Source organism: Phacochoerus africanus, chromosome 7 (genome assembly GCF_016906955.1).
Source record: "Phacochoerus africanus isolate WHEZ1 chromosome 7, ROS_Pafr_v1, whole genome shotgun sequence".
Classification (NCBI taxonomy): Eukaryota; Metazoa; Chordata; class Mammalia; order Artiodactyla; family Suidae; genus Phacochoerus; species Phacochoerus africanus.
Genome location: NC_062550.1, coordinates 6,502,094 through 6,519,777, shown reverse-complemented (window position 1 = coordinate 6,519,777; position 17,684 = coordinate 6,502,094). Strand labels below are relative to the sequence as shown.

General features: G+C 54.4%; 2 protein-coding genes across 2 annotated transcripts; one reads left to right on the top strand and one right to left on the bottom strand.

The window, feature by feature from the left end:
* Window positions 1–3,490: 3,490 nt before the first annotated feature.
* On the top strand, window positions 3,491–10,783 carry LOC125131621 (uncharacterized; the record flags this gene model as incomplete). Its single annotated transcript, XM_047788403.1, is given in 6 exon segments — window positions 3,491–3,580; window positions 9,064–9,129; window positions 9,266–9,315; window positions 9,317–9,719; window positions 9,974–10,016; window positions 10,358–10,783. Coding segments are annotated over 6 exon segments (774 nt in total), but the record flags the coding sequence as incomplete, so codon positions are not given.
* A 1,397-nt stretch (window positions 10,784–12,180) lies between these two features.
* LOC125130586 (vitamin D(3) 25-hydroxylase) lies at window positions 12,181–17,476 on the bottom strand. The gene is made up of 9 exons (XM_047786094.1): window positions 16,580–17,476; window positions 15,438–15,609; window positions 14,660–14,812; window positions 14,405–14,565; window positions 13,809–13,985; window positions 13,505–13,646; window positions 13,096–13,283; window positions 12,576–12,717; window positions 12,181–12,469 (listed from the first exon to the last, which is right to left on the bottom strand). Exons 1-9 carry the CDS (start codon window positions 16,766–16,768, stop codon window positions 12,291–12,293), a joined length of 1,503 nt encoding a protein of 500 aa, XP_047642050.1. The 5' UTR covers window positions 16,769–17,476; the 3' UTR covers window positions 12,181–12,290.
* Window positions 17,477–17,684: the final 208 nt, after the last annotated feature.

Below are 17,684 nucleotides of genomic sequence, written 5' to 3'. Positions count from 1 at the left end.
TAAAGCCCCCTAGGTCATGAGGTCACATGCAGCCACCGCTCTCCTTGTGAAAGGGAGGGGCTGTGGGCTGGACTCCCAGACTTAGTCCTGGAGCCCGAGGGAAGGTGCATAGGCTGCCTGCACACTGATACGGTCAGAGGAGGCCCTGGAAGTCGCTGCCATCAGCGAGGCTGGCAGGCGTGGTAAGCCGTTTCACAAGGCCGCCCTCAGTAAAGCACCAGGCAGGTGGAAGTTGCCTCAGGACTCCGGCCGCCTCCGCTGCACCCCTTGCTACTCAGTGGTCCCCCTTTCCCCCACTGCTTCTCTCACTCCGGACTCACTTTCTCTCCTCCAGACTTTTGCTCAGAAAAAGTCTGCTAACTTTGCTCACACCAAGTTATAAATGACCAAAAATATCTTACTGTTGAATATACTGCTGGAAATATTCTAAGAAAAAGTGATTCGCTGTAGTCGGAGGGAAGGTGCTGGGGTGCCCCGCAGAGAGAGAGGGTGAACTGCGGCCTTAAAAGGGCCACTGGATTGGGTGACTCGGAGCACACTGGTCACTTTGGTAAAGAGATTTCAGAGGTTTATGGGGACAGAAGCGGATCGAGGTGGGTTGTGGAGTTGAGGCGGTGGGGGGTGGTGCCCATGGGCCTGGGGACACTCTCAAGAAGACTGGTGTGAGGGGCATGGGGCGACAGGGCAGTATCTGGAGAAAGGATACGGGAGGTTGGGGAGTTCCCGTCGTGGCGCAGCGGTAATGAACCCAACTAGTAACCATGAAGATGCGGGTTCCATCCCCGGCCTCGCTCAGTGTGTTAAGAATCCTGCGTTGCTGTGGCTGTGGTGTAAGCTGGCAGCTGCAGTTCCGATTGGGCCCCTCGGCCGGGAACCTCCATATGCCACAAGTGCAGCCCTAAAAAAGCAAGAAAAAAAAAAAGAATAAGAGATCTACTGGGGGGGATAATAGAAGATATGGGTGATATGTTTAAATACCGAGGGGGAGGAGCCAGAGGAGAAAGAAAGGCTGAATACACAAGCGAAAGAGGGGCCCCTAACACCCAGGCTGGGAGAAGAACAGAGGAATGGAGCCCAGCAAGGGGCTAGGAAAAGAGGAGGAGACCTGTGAGAAGCGGAGAGTGGGCGCTGGGGCAGGAAGGCCAGGAAACTCCCGTCTGGTGGTCCCTGCTGAAAGCGAGGAAGGCAGAGGCAGGGTTTAGAGAGAGATTCTGAGTTAGTCCCTGTGGAGAATGGGGAGCTCCCTTGGGAAACAGAGGCTCACCTGGCCAGGCTGAGGTCTGCGTCACCCTGGAGACCTTGACTTTAGAAGGGCGTCAGTTTATGTGCAGTTCCTCCCCGAAGGTGGGATTCTAGGCAGACAGGGTATCTTTGAGGAGGCTAGGGACTCTCCTCCAGTGTTCCCAAGGGTATTCCAAAAATTCTGCATAACACAGAAACTACTTAGCTGTTGGCAGTTTTTAATCAATTTTTTTGTTTACTGTTATAATTAACCACCTACATATGCCGTGGGTGTGGCCCTAAAAAGACAAAACACAATAATAATAATTAGCTGCCTACACCCGGGGTCATTTTACACCATATGTTCAGTAGATCTGTACCTTTCCCCTTAATCATCTTCCAGCCCATCCTGCCTTCCCCATCCTGATGCCCTGGGACCTACCTTTCCATCTCTGAGGACACTGAAACCAGCTTTTGTTTGGGGCTTTGAGGTCTTGGGAGAAACTCCTGAGTATTTTGCAAGCTCCTAGTGCTAGCCCGCTGCATCCCCCGTTTAGCCTCCCGTTGTGACCAGCAGGCTCTTCCCTGGATGAACCCTGTGGGTGGAGGTCCTGCCTTCCCCCCAGCTGCCTCTAGCCCACTGCCGTCCCTGTGAGCCGCAGGGTAAAGGACCACCAGGAGCCTGGGTCCACGTGATCACTGACTTGCCCACCTCTTCTTCTTAGACTGAAAATGGTGTTTGGTCTATGCTGCCAGAGAGAGAGGTAAGTTTTTTTTTTTTTTTTTTGTCTTTTTAGGGCCGCACCCACGGCACATGGGGGTTCCCAGGCTAGGGGTCAAATCAGAGCTGCAGCTGCCGGCCTACACCACAGCCACAGCAACTCGGGATCCGAGCCGAGTTTGCAACCTGCACCACAGCTCACAGCAACGCCGGATCCTTAACCCAGGGATCGAAGCCCCATCTGCATGGATGCTCATCAGTTTCGTTTCCACTGAGCCACGACAGGAACTCCGAGAGAGATAGAGAGAGGCTGACAGAGAGAGAGAGGGAGAGAGAGAGAGAAGTTTAAGTGGGCCCCGTTACCATGCCCCAAAGGCCAGGAGAGGGGAACCCCCACTTGGACCCATGAAGAAGGGAAAAATAGGGCTCTGTACACCTCTTTTCCTGATTGTTATTATGTCTCTATGCCTCAGAGTGGAGAGCCTGATACCGACAGTTGGGACACTCTGCGTGTGTGTGTGTGCAGGCAATGCCAAGATGCTCTGTTTGTCTCAAGGGCGGGTCCTGGAAGAGGAGGATGGGCAAGCGGATGTTATTTCTGACCCAGGTTGTGGAATCTTTCAGTCCAGAGTAGGGAGGGCCTTGCAGGGCTGTGGGGAGAGGAGTGGATCCAGCGCTCGAATGAGCAACTAATCCACTCCCAGCCGAGGCCAAGTCCTTGCCTCCTGGCTGGAGAGGCAAGAGGGACCCTGTGTAGTCATGTAAGGAGAAAAGGACAAGGGAGGGGCCAGGGTTTCAGGGGGGCTCCAGGCTCCAAGCCTGGCTTTCTAAAGAGGCAGAGGCACAGATGAATGCTGGCCAGTTAGCAGGAAGCCCAGGCTGAGCCCTGTTAGAGCTGATGGATTTATTCATCCACAGACATTTATTGGACACGCCCTGGTGGAGTAGGTCCTGGGACTAGGATCGGTGAGGCAAACTAGCTCCCACTGGTGAGGGCGCAAGAGACCCCAGCCTCACGCTCAGCTCTGCTTTCCTTCTAGGCTCTACCAGTTCCTCTATGGAGTACAAATCTTCATTCTTGCAGGTAAGGGCCTGGGTGCTGGGGTGACTTGGGGATGATGGCAGGGAATGGGTTCTCATCTCAGAGCCACCCCAGTGCCCAGCTCCTCATCGGGATTCCCAGAGGCCCCTCCTGAGACAGCGGTGGACCAGGTTCCCCAGGGCTGGCCACACTGCTCATAGCCAAGGCTGGCTTTCTTTTTCCCTTTCTTCCCTCTGCACCTTCATAGTGAAGCTGGGGTTGAAACCCATGTCTCACTCTAACACCCATGCATCCCCCCAAAAAACCCACAAACCAACCAAAACCCCATACAACCAAGTAATGTCCTGCAGTAGTCAGCTTCACATTTTTCCTTGCAGACGTTTTAAAATCTGTCCCCTCATTGCATATTTAAATAGTTTAAAAGAATATAATTTCTGGCATATTGAAAGTACTGGCATTTTAAACTAATTGCGTCCCTCTTTCAAATGTTTTAACTCGTCTTTCTTCATCTACCTGCAGGGGTGCTGTACTACTATTTTCAGGGGTCTGTGGGGAACATAGCCCCTGACCATGGAATTGTTGGGGAATCATCCCAGGTAGGGACCTCCGTTGGGGTCTAGGGCTGGGCCATCTCCGTGGAGCCCAAGGAGAGCTCATACTCGACCTCAAATGGTCAGGCTCCTGCGGGTGTGTGGGTGTGAACCTCCCTGTGTTTCTGGCAAAGTCTGAAACAGAAGCCTCCCCCCTCCTGCCTCACAGGCTGGTTGTGTGGTCCCCTCAGGGCTATGTAGCCATAAGCTCACCTCAGGGTTCCATGGCAGTGACCTAGACAAACCTAAGGGAACGAATGATCCCTAATGCATGTGAGTCGCCCCGGAATAGGGTTCTGTACTCATGTGTGAATGCGGTGGTGGGAAGCAGGACACCTGCCTGGGGCTATAAACCCTCTTGTGTGTCCCGGGTCCAAGAACCTGTGCAGAAGCCCCTACTGCCAGCCCTCTGTCAGGAACATAAAAATGGATGCTGGATGCCCACTGAGGGCCACTTGCTGGATTAGGTCGTCTGTTATGCCATTGAAACTTCGAAGCAATCTAGCAGCTTCTCCTTTGTAGATGAGGAAACTTCAGCTCCCAGAGGGACTAGACCCAGGCTGCCCATGGTGACAGGATAGAACCACCTGCCTGGTCTCTGGAGGCCTCCTGCTCTCCATCTAGAGCTATTGGGAAAAGGGGATTTTCATGGGGACAAGCTTATCTGTGACCCAGCGGCACTGAGAAGTATGTGCTTCGTGTCTCAGGAGTGACTATTCAGAGATTGGAGAGGCCCTAAGAAAGGCCCATGTTGGCAGGTGCCTTGGAGATCAGGGAGCCCAAAGCTGCTTCCTTTGTTCTTTTTTTTTTTTAATTAACCAAATTTCCATTTTGAAAAGTTTTCATGGAGTTCCCGTCATGGCTCAGTGGAAATGAATCTATCTGACTAGCATCCATGAGGACTCAGGTTCCATCCCTGGCCTTGCTCGGTGGGTTAAGGATCCGGTGTTGCCATGAGATGTGGTGTACGTGGCTCAGATCTGGCATTGCTGTGGCTGTGGTGTAGGCTGGCAGCTGTAGCTCCAATTCGACCCCTAGCCTCGGAACCTCCATATGCCGCAGGTGTGGCCCTAAAAAGACCAAAAAAAAAAAAAAGTTTTCTTGTCATCAAAGATATGTGTATACAGGAGTTCCTGCTGTGGCAGTGCGGGTTGGATCCCCGACCTACAGATCTGGCGTAGGTCGCATCTATGGCTCAGATTCGATCCCTGGCCTGGGAACTCCCATATGCTATGGGTGTAGCCATTAAAAAAAAAAAAAAAAAAAGATGCGTGTTATACGTAGTTTGATGAGTCAGACTTGAAACAGAAAACAGCTGCCTTTTGCCCAACCCTTCTCACCCCCAATTCCCACAACCCGGGGTAGCAATCTTTCCAGCTGCCAATTTTCTAGCCAAACCCTTTGATTTTGCCTCTATGGTTCTTAATAGAAAGCTCAGCCTGCTTTGTCTTGATTTTTCAAATTCAAACATTATGCAATGAATTTCTGCAATGAAAGATGAGGATTTAGCTCTTACAACAAGTACACACTTTCTGCCACTTCCAACACACATTTCATCTCTCTCTAGCCTTCCATTAGAGTTATACCCTAGTTTTTGGCATTGTAAATATTTTAATCTGAGTAATGACATCTTCAATTTTTAAACAATTTTAAGTATCGGAGTTCCCGTCGTGGCTCAGTGGTTAACGAATCCGACTAGGAACCATGAGGTTGCGGGTTCGATCCCTGCCCTTGCTCAGTGGGTTAAGGATCTGGCGTTGCCGTGAGCTGTGGTGTAGGTCGCAGATGTGGCTTGGATCCCGCGTTGCTGTGGCTCTGGCGTAGGCTGGTGGCTACAGCTCCGATTCGACCCCTAGCCTGGGAACCTCCATATGCCGTGGGTGTGGTCCTAGAAAAGACAAAAGTAAAAAAAAAAAAAAATTTTTTTAAGTATCATTTTTGCTTTTTTGCTGATTTTTATGTTATTTTGGTTTTTAAGTCCCTCTCCCCTACTCTGGGCTTTTTTTTTTTTTATTAATTTAAAAAAATTAAAGTATTATTTATAGAGAGGGAAATCCATTCTTTTTAGCATACAGTTCTGTGAATTTTGACAGACATGCACGATTGTATAACTGCTACCACAACCAAAATACAAAACAGTCCCATCACTTCAAAAAATGCCCCCGTGGGAGTTCCGGCCATGGCGCAGTGGCTTGGGTCACTGCAGAAGTGTGGGTTCAATCCTGGCCAGTGCAGTCAGTTAAAGGATCCAATGCTCCCAGGGCCGTGGCTTGAATTCAGTCCCTGGCCTGTGGAACTTCTTGCTGCGTGTGCAGCCATAGAAAAGAAAAAAAAAAGGAAAAGAAAAGAAAAAAAAGGAAAAGAAAAGAAAAAAAGAGAAAAGGATTTATGTACTACAAACTAAAAAAAAAAAAAAAGATAGTTAAAAAAAAAATACCCCATACTCACTTGTAGCCAATTCTTCCCCCAGCCCCTAGTATCCAGTAAACTGTTTTCTGCTCCTGTGGTTTCCCCTCGCAGGATGGCCCTTCTAAATGGGAACATCCAGCATGTACTATTTTCTGTCTGGTTTCATCCACTTAGCAGTGCATCTGAGGTTCACCCACTGTGTGTAGTGGTAGTGTGTTCCTTCTGATGGCTGAGTAATTGTCCACTGTGTGCCTGGACTATGGTTTGTCCATTCACCAGTTAAGAGACATCTGGACTGTGTCTAGTTTTTGGCAATGACAGATAAAACCAGTATATGCAGGAGTTCTCTTGTGGCACAGCCGTTTAAGGATCTGGCATTGTCACTGCAGCGACTTGGCGGTCAGTCACCATCGATGTGTAGGTTCCATCCCTGGCCCAGGAACTTCCATATGCTGGAGATGTGGCAAAAAACACAAACGAACCCACTGTAAGTATTCACGTGCAAGTTTTGTGTAAACACAGGCTTTCTTTTTACTTAGGTAAATACCTATGAGCAGGATTGTGGGGTCATGGGGTAAGTGTATACTGAGTTTTGTAGGAAATGCTCAACCTTTTCCAAAATGATGAGTGCCCATTTTGCATTCTCACCAACGATGAACAAGAGCTTCTATTTGTTCCATATGGTTTCCAGCACTTGCCATTTTTTAGTCATCCGAATAGGTTTGTATCGTAATTTTATTTACAATAAAATTGTAATATTGAGGGTTCACAGTAATAACGATATAAATAGTATCCCCAGTCATGTGGTGTACTATAATTACTCCTTTGTGTATAATTTTGGTTTTTCCTCTCTTTAAAGTGTTTAGTTTTCTCTGTACCTATAATTAATTCATCCAAATTCTCCACCAAAGAATAAATCTTGCAATACATTTAGACAAATGAGCTGGTTTCTCAATATGTTTTCCTGGAAACATATCTCATGGAGCCCTTCACCCTGCTATTTCCATTTGGTTTTTTTGTTTGTTTGTTTGTTTGCTTTTTTAGGGCTGCACCCATGGCTTATGGAAGTTCCCAGGCTGCAGGTTGAATCAAAGCAGCAGCTGCCGGCCTACACCAGAGCCACAGCAACGCCAGATCTGAGCTGCGTCTGAGACCTACATGACAGCTCATGGTTAAGGATCAATGCTGGATCCTTAACCATGGAGCAGGGCTGGGGATCGAACCCTCAACCTCAAGGATACTAGTCCAGTTCATTACCGCTGAGCCACAACAGGAACTCCCCTGCCGTCTCCATTTGGACAGTTGTCCTTGAGGCCTGCTGCTCAGCTGTCCTGGGACCTCCCCTCTCCGTCATTCTGGGGGCTGCTTCACTTCTTTCATGTGTGGGAGCCCCGTTACTCTCTTTTGGCGGGGCATAACCTCCAGTTGCTTCCTGCGGGGTAGGTAGTCTTGAGATATGACATATCTGAAAAGGTCTTGATGCATATTTAACGAAGAGTTTAGCTAGGTATAGAATTCTAGACTAGATATAATTTTCTGATAGATTTTGAAGATCCGCATTATCTTCTAGCTTCAAAGACTGGCGTTGGAAAGGAGTTTCTGTTGTGGCGCAACAGAAATGAATCCAACAAGGAACCATGAGGTTGTGGGTTTGATCCCTGGCCTCGCTCAGTGGGTTAAGGATCTGGTGCTGCTGTGAGCTCTGGTGTAGTTCGTAGATCCGGCTCAGATCCCGAACTGCTGTGGCTGTGGTGCAGGCCAGCAGCGGTAGCTCTGACTGGACCCCTAGCCTGGGAACCTCCATATGCCGTGGGTGCAGCCCTAAAAAAAGGCAAAAAAAAAAAAGATTGGTGTTGAAAAGTCTGATAAAAGTTGAATTCCTACAGTAGACTTTTTTCTTTGTTATCTCTGGAAGTTTTTAGGTTCTCTTCATCCTCAGTGTTTTGCAATTTATTGATGACATACCTGGGGTAGGTCTCCTCCATCCACTGTCCTGGATACTTGGCGATTCTCTTCTGGAAACTCACATCCCTCATCTTTGGGAAGCTGTCTTGATAAAAAATACTACCTTTATTTGGTATCTCTCTCCCTGCCACCCCCCAGTGTAGGCTCTGTTCCCTCTCTCAGAAAGCTCTAGGATTTAGCTGTTGGAGCTCCTGATCTCTCTATTCTTTCCGGGAAATATTTTTTCAACTTTATCATTGACACTTTGGATTTTTTTTTTTTTTTTGTCTTTTTGCTATTTCTTGGGCCGCTCCCGCGGCATATGGAGGTTCCCAGGCTAGGGGTCCAATCGGAGCTGTAGCCACCGGCCTACACCAGAGCCACAGCAACACGGGATCCGAGCCGCGTCTGCAACCTACACCACAGCTCACGGCAACGCCGGATCGTTAACCCACTGAGCAAGGGCAGGGACCGAACCCGCAACCTCATGGTTCCTAGTCGGATTCCTTAACCACTGCGCCACGACGGCAACTCCCGACACTTTGGATTTTTAACTTCCATATCTTTGTATCTTTGTTGTTGTTGTTTTCTTTTTAGGGCTGCGCCCGAGGCACATGAAGATTCCCAGGCTAGGGGTCAAATTGGAGCTACAGCTGCCGGCCTATGTCACAGCCACAGCAACTCGGGATCTGACCCATGTCTGCAACCTACACCGTAGCTCACGGATCCTTAACTCACTGAGCAAGGCCAGGAATCCAACCTCATGGATCCTTGTTGGGTTTGTTAACCTCTGAGCCACATCGGGAACGCCCTATTTTTAGTTGTTTTTGAAGTATTAGAGATTGATGTTTGAACATTTCTATTTTATTTTACTTTGCTTTATTTAATTTATTTATTTATTTTGGTCACACCGGCGGCATGCAGAAGTCCCTGGGCCAGGGTCCAAACCTGCACCAGTGCAGTAACCAGAGCCACTGCAGTGACAAGGCTGGACGCTTAACTCGCTGAGCCACATGGGAACTCCTGAACATCTCTATTTTAGAGCCTCTTTTTGTTTTGTGAATGCGAAGTTTTATCTTTTTGTCTGTTGGAGCCCTTAAGATGTCACCTCCGCCTTCTCTGTCCTTGTCGTGCAGCCCATAGGGGAGACCTTAAGGCCCGTGTGGGGGCGGATGGATAAGTGCTACCCTGTGACCGCTCAGGTGGGTACGGGCTGGGCCCTCCCCCGGAGTGGGGGCTGTCCTGGGCACCCGTGGTTGGCCTTGGTAAGAGGAGGGCCAGGCAGGGAAGGACTCGCAGACCCTCATAGCTTTACGTCACTTCTGTCGCCCTCTGTAGAGACGCAGAGTCAAGCGTGGGAAGAAGCAAGGCTTCGAGGTAAGTGAGGCCTGTCCTGGAAGGCCCAGGCCGGGCTCTCGCCGGTCAGACTCAGCTCATGGCACCTCGAGTCCCAGGGAGAGTGGCAGGGCGCCTCCCGGAGACTCACAGCCCTACCGCAGCTCGAGCTGAGAAAGGAGGGACTTCTCTGGAAAAACAAAGACCTACACACAGTCCAAGCGTGGGGAACAGGGAAATGACCAGGGGATCAGAGGGCCTTTCTGCTCGTATTCTCCCCTCTCGACCCTCCCAGCAGGCCACGACCCCTGCGGCAGCGGGAGGACTGAATGCTGCTGCCCCCAAGGAGGAGACTGGCATTTTGGCCCAGGCCGAGGGGGAGGAAGCCACCAGCCCCATTCCTGCTGGGAAGGAGGTGGCCGAGGAGGTGGCGGTGGCAGGGACCTCAGGCTGGGAGGTAAGGCAGCCTGGTCCCAGCAGGGGCCCTACTGAGAAGGCCCAGGGTGCTGTGGGGTGAATGGGGAGGCTCTGGGGAAGGAGGGCGGTGCTGGGGGTGACGGCTCTGTGTGGAGCCGAGGGGAGCAGACATGGTGAGCAGAAGGGGATCCGAATCTGGCCTCCCCTGACTTCTTGTGAAGTGAGGCCTCAGTCTCCCCATCTGCACAGTGTAGACCCTGCCTCACCCCCACTGTGCCCATTCTTCCTTCCTAGGAAAATAAAAAGGTCCCAAAGGAGACTGCTGCCTACACCTCCGGTAAGACAGCTGACCCCGTCCTGCGGCAGCAGGACGGCTTTCCTCCCTATCACAGTGACCCTGCAGAGGTCACAGAAGGCCGAGCTCCTCCCAGACCCTCTGGCCTTGCGAGGGGAGGGGAGAAACCCGGGTAGCCAGATGATGACCTGTCTTTCCGGAAGGAGTCCCCATGCTGCTTCCTTCCTGGGTTGGCAGGGCTTAAGGCCATTCCCCTTGGGCTGGAGGAATACCTAGCCTGTTAGCCATGCTGCCCTGCTCCGGTGGCCCCAGAGGGGGCCCTGGCCCTGGGGAAGGTTCCTCCAGGAAGGGGCCCAAAAGGCATGCCTGCTTGTGCTTTTTAGAGGCTTCTGAGGTGGATGTCAAGGAGGAAAGGCCTGGAGGCTGGGTCCCCCAGCTCCTGAGGACGCTCTGGCCAGGCTGGTTCCCAGCCTCTGAGATCCCCAAGACTCAGAACCATGAATGACGATGCATCCAATAAATCCGCAGTTGCTGCCTCTGCAGGCCTGGTTGCCTCCTTTCAGGGCCTCGAGCTTCCCCAAACCCAGGGTGGCTCCATCCACACTCCCTGTCCCCACAAGCTGCAGGAACACCCCTCCTGCCACTAAGCCCTGACATCACAGTGGATAGGCTGGAGGCTAACAGGGGCCCTGACTGGCCTTTTGACTCAATGCCAAGGGACAGACCACGTTCCCTGAGTGCTGGGAGCTGGGGCCCTCTCCGTCATGAAGGCAGAAGCGGCCTGGTTGAGAGGGTGCTTCTGGCCTGAGTGTCTGTGGTCCCCAAGCTGTTAACCTAAATGTACGACGGGGTCCGCCTAAGACGCAGGTAAGCAGCCATTAGAAGCCCTTGGGCGGCACCTGGGAGTTCCTGTCCTGGCTCAGTGGTTAATGGACCCAACTAGCATCCATGAGGACACGGGTTCGATCCCTGGCCTCACCCAGTGGGTTGGGGATCCTGTGTTGCCATGAGCTGTGGTATAGGTTGCATGTGTGGCTTGGATCCTGCCTTGCTGTGGCTGTGGTGTAGGCCGGTGGCTACAGCTCCGATTGGACCCCTAGCCTGGGAACTTCCATATGCCGGAGGTGCGGCCCTAAAAAGACAAAAAAAATATTTTTAAATAAAGAAATAAAAAAAAAAAATAAAAAGAAGCCCTTGGGTGGTACCTGTGTGTGCTCAGTCTGGAGCCGGTCACCTGTGGAGGTGGGCACAGGTGGAGGACAGCAGTCCCTGCCCTTAGCTGGGGTTCCAGCCTAATAAGGTCGCAGCCCCAGAGTCAGAGCAGGAAGATGGGACCCAGAAGCCACCTGATGCAAATTTCTCATTGGGTGAAGGAGAACTAGAAGCCCAAGGTCACCCAGTGTCATAGCAAAGCAAGGACTTTTGAGCCAGGGTGTCCTCCTCCTGGCTCCCTGCATGGCCTCCTCCTGCTCTGGCCACCCCATCTGTGGCTCAATGTCACATGAGCCCATGGTTGACCCCTGCCTCTAGGGCATGCCTGTGCCCACAGGGGCTTATTCCTGCCCCTACCAAGCCTCATGAGAGTCTGGCCTGACCTGGCTCTTCAAAGGATGGAGCCCCAGGTTGGCGTGTCCTGCTCCCACTCCAGCATGGCCACGAGTGGCAACTCCTACTGGGCAGGGGCTAGGACATGAGCATCTCTCAGGGAAAGGGGGCCCTTCATATCTTGGGTGACCAAGAGGCCCAGGGAGGTGGCTCACTCCTGAGCCACCATCAGGCTTCACAGCAGAGAGCTCTGGCACCTGCAGATGGAGCCCTGGGTGATGACCCAGCGTATGGCTTCCAAGGCATCCCTGAGCTCCCACCTTTCAGGGATGGTGCTGCCTGAGCTGCTGGTCTGTGCTGCAAGCTGGGTGTGGTGGGGCCTGGAATGTGGGCATCCAGGCTGAGTGGGGCTCTTCCCATCCCCATGGGGGCCTGACATCTCTTACTGGCCTATTCTGGCTCCTCCCAGGAGAAGCCAAGACCTATTCATAGGCTTTATCACGAACCCAAGTAACCAGTATCGGGTCTCATGGGTATGCTGTCACCTTCTGAGCTTCAGTATACCCATCTCCCAAATGAGGTCAAACGTCAGGTCACGATGGGTCAGGCAGGGGTAGGGGCTGGCCATGGGCAGGCTGTGGAGACACCATCACTGCCAAGGGGCTGCTCAGAGGCCCCAGGTGGAACGCAAGCCAAGCTGGAGCTGCCAGACGGCTTTATTGCATGCCAGGGCTACTGCTGAAGCGAAGGCTGGGGGCGTGGTGCCTCCCCCTAGCGGGGCACAGCACAGAGCTGGTAGGGGGATGGGAGCAGCAGGAAGGCAAAGACACCGTGGTCGCTGGGGCGAGGCTGTCCTGTGGGCACCGAGAAGCTGAAGCGCTGCAGGAGGGTGGTGAAGAAGAGGAAGAGCTCCATGCGGGCCAGGGGCTCCCCGAGGCAAGAGCGGCGGCCTGCAGATGCGCACGGGGACTCCGTGAGCCTGGACACCTGGGCTCCACCCTCCAAGACCCCCTCAGGAGAGGGAAGTGAAACGGGCATCCCCCCGCCTCCTGGCACCTGCTGAGAAGGGCATGAAGGCCTCCTGCTTGGTGAAGCGGCCCTGGGCGTCCAGGAAGTGCTCTGGATAGAAGCGGAAGGGCTTCTTCCAGACGGTCTCATCCTTCAGCACTGACGTCAGGTTGGTGATAAGTGTGGTCCCCTGGCAGGAGACATCTGGCATGGGTGGGGTCCAGACTGGGGGGGGGGTGCTTGGACCCCTGCCACCGAACATACAGGGCACACAGCCTCTGCCTGGCACGTACCTGGACTCTTCAAGTAACCCTCAGCCCAAGAAGCTTCTTGGCCTCTTGCATGGGCTCCTGCAACACTCTGTGGCACGTTTTGGCTTGTCTTCCCCGCCCAACTGGGAGCTCTGAATGGACAGGGCCAGCCCTGCCTCTGCCCTCATCCCCACACCCACCCAGGCTGGGACACTCAGTGCCTGTGGACATTAGTCCTGGCCCCACCTGGCAACAGGCGCCTGGGCCTACCAGGTGGCAGGTGGTGCTGAGCTGGGGTGAGGAAGGTGCAGGCTTACCTTGGGGATGAGGAAACCCTGCACTTCAATGTCACGAGATGTCATGTGGGCCACGCCCAGTGGGACGATGTCCCCAAAGCGCTGCACCTCATGGAGCACGGCCAAGGTGAAGGGCATGAGGGCCTGATCCTTCATCTCCGGTTGCCGCACGTGCCCTATCACCTCATCGATTTCCTGCTGGACGCGTCCTGGAAAGACAAGTGTCCTCATGGTCAGACCCAAGGGAGGGGTTCCAACCTCCTCCTGATGATCGCGTGAAGGGCTGTGCCCATGCGGAGGAGGAGGTCGCTGTGACCTCTGAGCTGGGCTCTCAGAGCTGCTGCTGGCGGCCACAGCAACCCAGCTGAAGGCCCTGGGCTGTCCCTTCCCGCGCTCGCCCATCCCACCTAGCCCCCAGGGCGAGGCTCACGCTGCACGTCTGGGTGCAGGATCATGAGGAGGAGAGCCCAGGCCAGCGTGGTTGAGGTGGTGATCATCCCGGCAGAGAACAAGTCAGCCACCACCAGGCGGAGGTTCTCCTCATTGAAGCTGCTCTCGGGGTTCCCCTTGGCCTGGGAAGGTGAACTCAGGGGCAGAGGGAGGAGGCCTCCCACTCTGCTCCTGTCGCCCAGGTGCTTGATCACTGGGCGGCACACGGGCCGCCCCCTTGCCCTGGCTCACCTCCTGGGGCCCTTAACCCACATCCTTGTTCTGTTCGTTCCCTGGCTCCTCACCTCTTGCATCTCGTCCAGGAAGGCATCCGTCAAGTCTCGGGGGGGCTGGGCCAGGTCCCGGGTCATCTTGTGCTCTGTGATCAGCTCATCTATCATGACCAAGAAGGCCTTCTGCCTTCGGAAGAGCTTGGCACACAGCCCCGGGATATGCCTGAGAACCGGCATTGCTTCCAGCACCTGCGAGGGTCACACTTATGGGGCCCTGGGACCTCCTGGTGCCCAGGTGTTCACCTCTGCCAGTCAGGTCCTAGCCTTCTCCAGGGTTTCCCCACCACTGACCTTGTTCCTAAGTTCATCCGCTCTCCCGGCCCTGGGCCCAGAAGAATAAACCTAAAATCTGCATCTCAAGGGAGCTGGCGTTTTCCGGTGAAGAAGCCCTCCCACTCCTAAGCCATCTGACCCTGGCTCCGCCCCTCCCATCCCTGTTGTCTGTCATTCCCGGCTTCCAGGCCTTTTCTCTTGCCGTTGCCCCTCTTGGAATGGCCTTTCCCTCTGGCCCCCTAGACGGAGCCTCCTCCCAGGAGGCCCACTGCAGGGCGGAGGCTGCTGCCACGGAACTCGCCCTGAAGGGCTCCTCCACGCCTCCCTTCCCGCACCTGGCGCATGAGGCCCAATTCCTCCTCCAGTCCTTCCAACACTAGGTCCAGAAGCTTGAGCATGCGAGGGTCGTTGTACTCGAAGCGGCGCGCGAAGGTGAGGGAGGCGATTACGTTGCTCACCGCTTTATTCAGAAGGTTGTTAGGGCTAAAGGGGCGTCCTGAGAGGGGATCGTACAAGTCAGGGGGTCGCCTTCATCTCCTCCTCCCCAGCTTCTGCAAACCTGTGTCCTGTCCCTCGGCCCCAGCACTCACCAGCCTGGTCGGCGAAGGCGGCACAAAGGCACGAGGCCTCTTGGGTCACCCACTCCTCCAACGACTTCTTGCCCAGGCCAAAGTTGCGCAAGGTGGACACCGAGAAGCGCCGCTGCTCGCGCCACGCTTTCCCATAGCGCGCCAGGATCACTCCTGGGGGCGGAGCAGGCACGTGGGCGTGGCTCGGGTGTGCCCTGGCCCCGCCCTCTGCCCGCAAACTGCTCTTGCGGTCCCGCGGGCTCTCCACGCCCCGCCCCTCCCCGCGCTCCGCTCACACAGTCCCGCCCCTTCAGGGGTCGGTCTCGCCCCCAGCCCCTCCCACACTAACCTCACCTCTCAAGTCCCGCCCACTTTGACGCCCCTTTCCAGGTCCTCCTCTGCCCGCCTTCCTTGCCCTCCCACTCTCCCCGGCTAGGGCCCGGTCGTGGCCCCACTTTTTGCTTTGCTCATCGTGACCGTTCTGGAAAGGTCCTGGCTCGCCCCCGGCTCCGCCCACTTTGACTTCGTCCTCCTAGTTCCTCTGGAACTTGACCTTCCCTTCTGGTCCGCAGTGGCCCTGGGCCGCCCTCTCTTAGGCCCCACCCTCCTCTGCCTCACACATATTCTTCCTCGCTCAACTCTTGGCCACAGACTCCCTACACCTGCCTGCCGCCCCTTCAAATTCGCTGACTCTTCTTGCACCCAACGTCCACGGCCCTGCCTCCGCCTGGCCCTGCGGGTATCGGGTCACTGCTGGCCCAGTCCCGCCAAGGCGCGGTCCACCCCCTCCTCTGCTTGCCTTCGGAGCGCGGCCCGTAACCCAGGTGCTCTAAGATGAACACAGGTGGGCGGTCGGAGGTTTCATGGCTGTGGGACACCAGCGCCTCCCGCACAGCCGCCAGCCCATTGAGCACGACCACGGGCCTCCAGATCTGCTGTAGGCTGAATACATCCCCGAAGCGGCGCCGCAGCTGCAGGCCAGAGGTCAAAGGCGTTTTGTCAAGTTCAGGCCCCACCAGGCTGCAGGCCTAGCCTCACGGCGTTAGCCTTGGGGGACCCCTGGTGCAAGGACTTCATCCAGCCTTAGGACCCTGGGGGTTACATACATTATGGTCCAGGACCTCAAGTTGCCTCAAATCACCCAGCTATGACTGTGCAAAGGTCACCAAAATTGTCAATAGGCCAAGTTAGCACCCCATTTTACAGGGGAAGAAACCAAGGTTCATAAAGGTGAGCACCAGGGCCCAAGGTCTCAAGGTGACAAAAGATTTGAACCAGATCACTGCACCTCTCTCAGCCTGAACTTCCTGATTTAAATAGAGCTCATGGAGTTCCTGATGTGGCACAGTGGAAACGAACCTGACTAGTAACCATGATGTGGCAGGTTCGATTCCTAGCCTCGCTCAGTGGGTTAAAGATACAGCATTGCCATGAGCTGTGGTGTAGGCTGAAGACATGGCTCAGACCCTATGTTGCTGTGGCTGTGGTGTAGGCCAGCAGCTGCAGCTCTGATTCGACCCCTAGCCTGGGAACCTCCATATGCTGCAAGTGCGGCCCTGAAAACAAACAAAAAAACAAAATAAAGAAATAAATAGAGCTCATGACCAGATGCCCATCTCCATTCTCAAGACACTGATGTAATCAGAGGGGGCTCAGGCTCACACCATTTAGGTGCTGGCCAACCGAATCCCCAGCCTGTAGCCAAGTCATGTCCACCCCAACCCCCACCTCCACCTTTGCCCTCTCTGAACTTTGCTTGGAAAATCTGAACTGTCCTCAGGAACTGCACAAACACCCTCCCTCAAGAAGCCTCTCGAATCTGCCTCCTCTTCTCAGCCCAGCTCCTAGGCCAGACTGTGGCTTCGTCCAGTGACCACAGTCTGCTGCTGCGTGGGGTCCCTAAGACCTTCACTGCCCACTTCCCACCATCACCTTGCTCACCTGGATAAAGCTGGGACGTGGGTCTTGGAAGTTCACTTGTAGCAGGTTACCCAGCCCAGGCAGTGGCATGGGGCCCGGTGGGTAGCGTGCGGCCCAGCGTGAGCGCCGGTGCATCAAGTCCACCAGGAGCAGGAAGATGACCATGGCCAAGGCCAGGATCCCCAGTAAATCCCCAGTCAGCAGACCCATGGCTGCCTCAGTGCACACTGGGCTCCTCACCGCACCAAGCACCTAAGACCAGGCCATGCAGGGCACTCTGAAGGCTTGACCAGCCTAGGCCCATTTTATAAAGGGAGCCGAGACTGGTCTTTGCCCTCTGCTCTGAGCCAACCTGCCAGGGAGACTGGGCTGCCAGAGGGTGCAAGGGGCAGGGGGAGGGGTCCGGGAAAGTCAGGTGTGGGTATGGTGACTGTCCCTCCTGCCCTCTCCATGTGCTTGCCGCAAGGATACAAGAAGTCCTCCTTCACCCTGGCTGGATTCCCACCTCTGTAAAACTTCCAAAGAATCAGACGTCTTTACACTTGATTCTGCCACTACTTGTCACTTAGGGCTCACACTCCCTGATGTGGCCACAGCCTCAGCCCCAGAACATACCCTTGTCCTGCTGCCTCCTGAGTGGCCCAGGTTTTTTAGTGGCACCTGCCCAGTGCTGGAGGGAGATCGTCGCGACCAGAGGGACCATCGTGGGGGATAAAGTTCTTGGCATCCCCTCATTTCATTAGAACACTGAACACAGACACAGTCACACACTCATAAACCACCCACACACTGCTTACTCACACGCACACATTTACACACCCACAAACCCACACATTAACACATATGTACCACGCGTACACACGCACACCCTCTAGTTCTCAGTGGCTGCCCGGACCTGACCCCCCACCCCACCCCAAGGCTGCTCGCAGGGATGCTGAGGCCCCTCACCTGGCTGGCTGCTGGCTCAGCCCTTTCTTGGCTTCCACCCGGTTGTGGCTGTGGCCACCAGAGTCTGGGGGCGGGGAGGCAGGAGGATTGTTTTCAGAGCTCCCTAGTTCCCTGATGGCCCAGAGACCCTTTCCTGTTTGCTACAATTGGTCCTCGGACCTTCTAGCTCTTGTGGCCA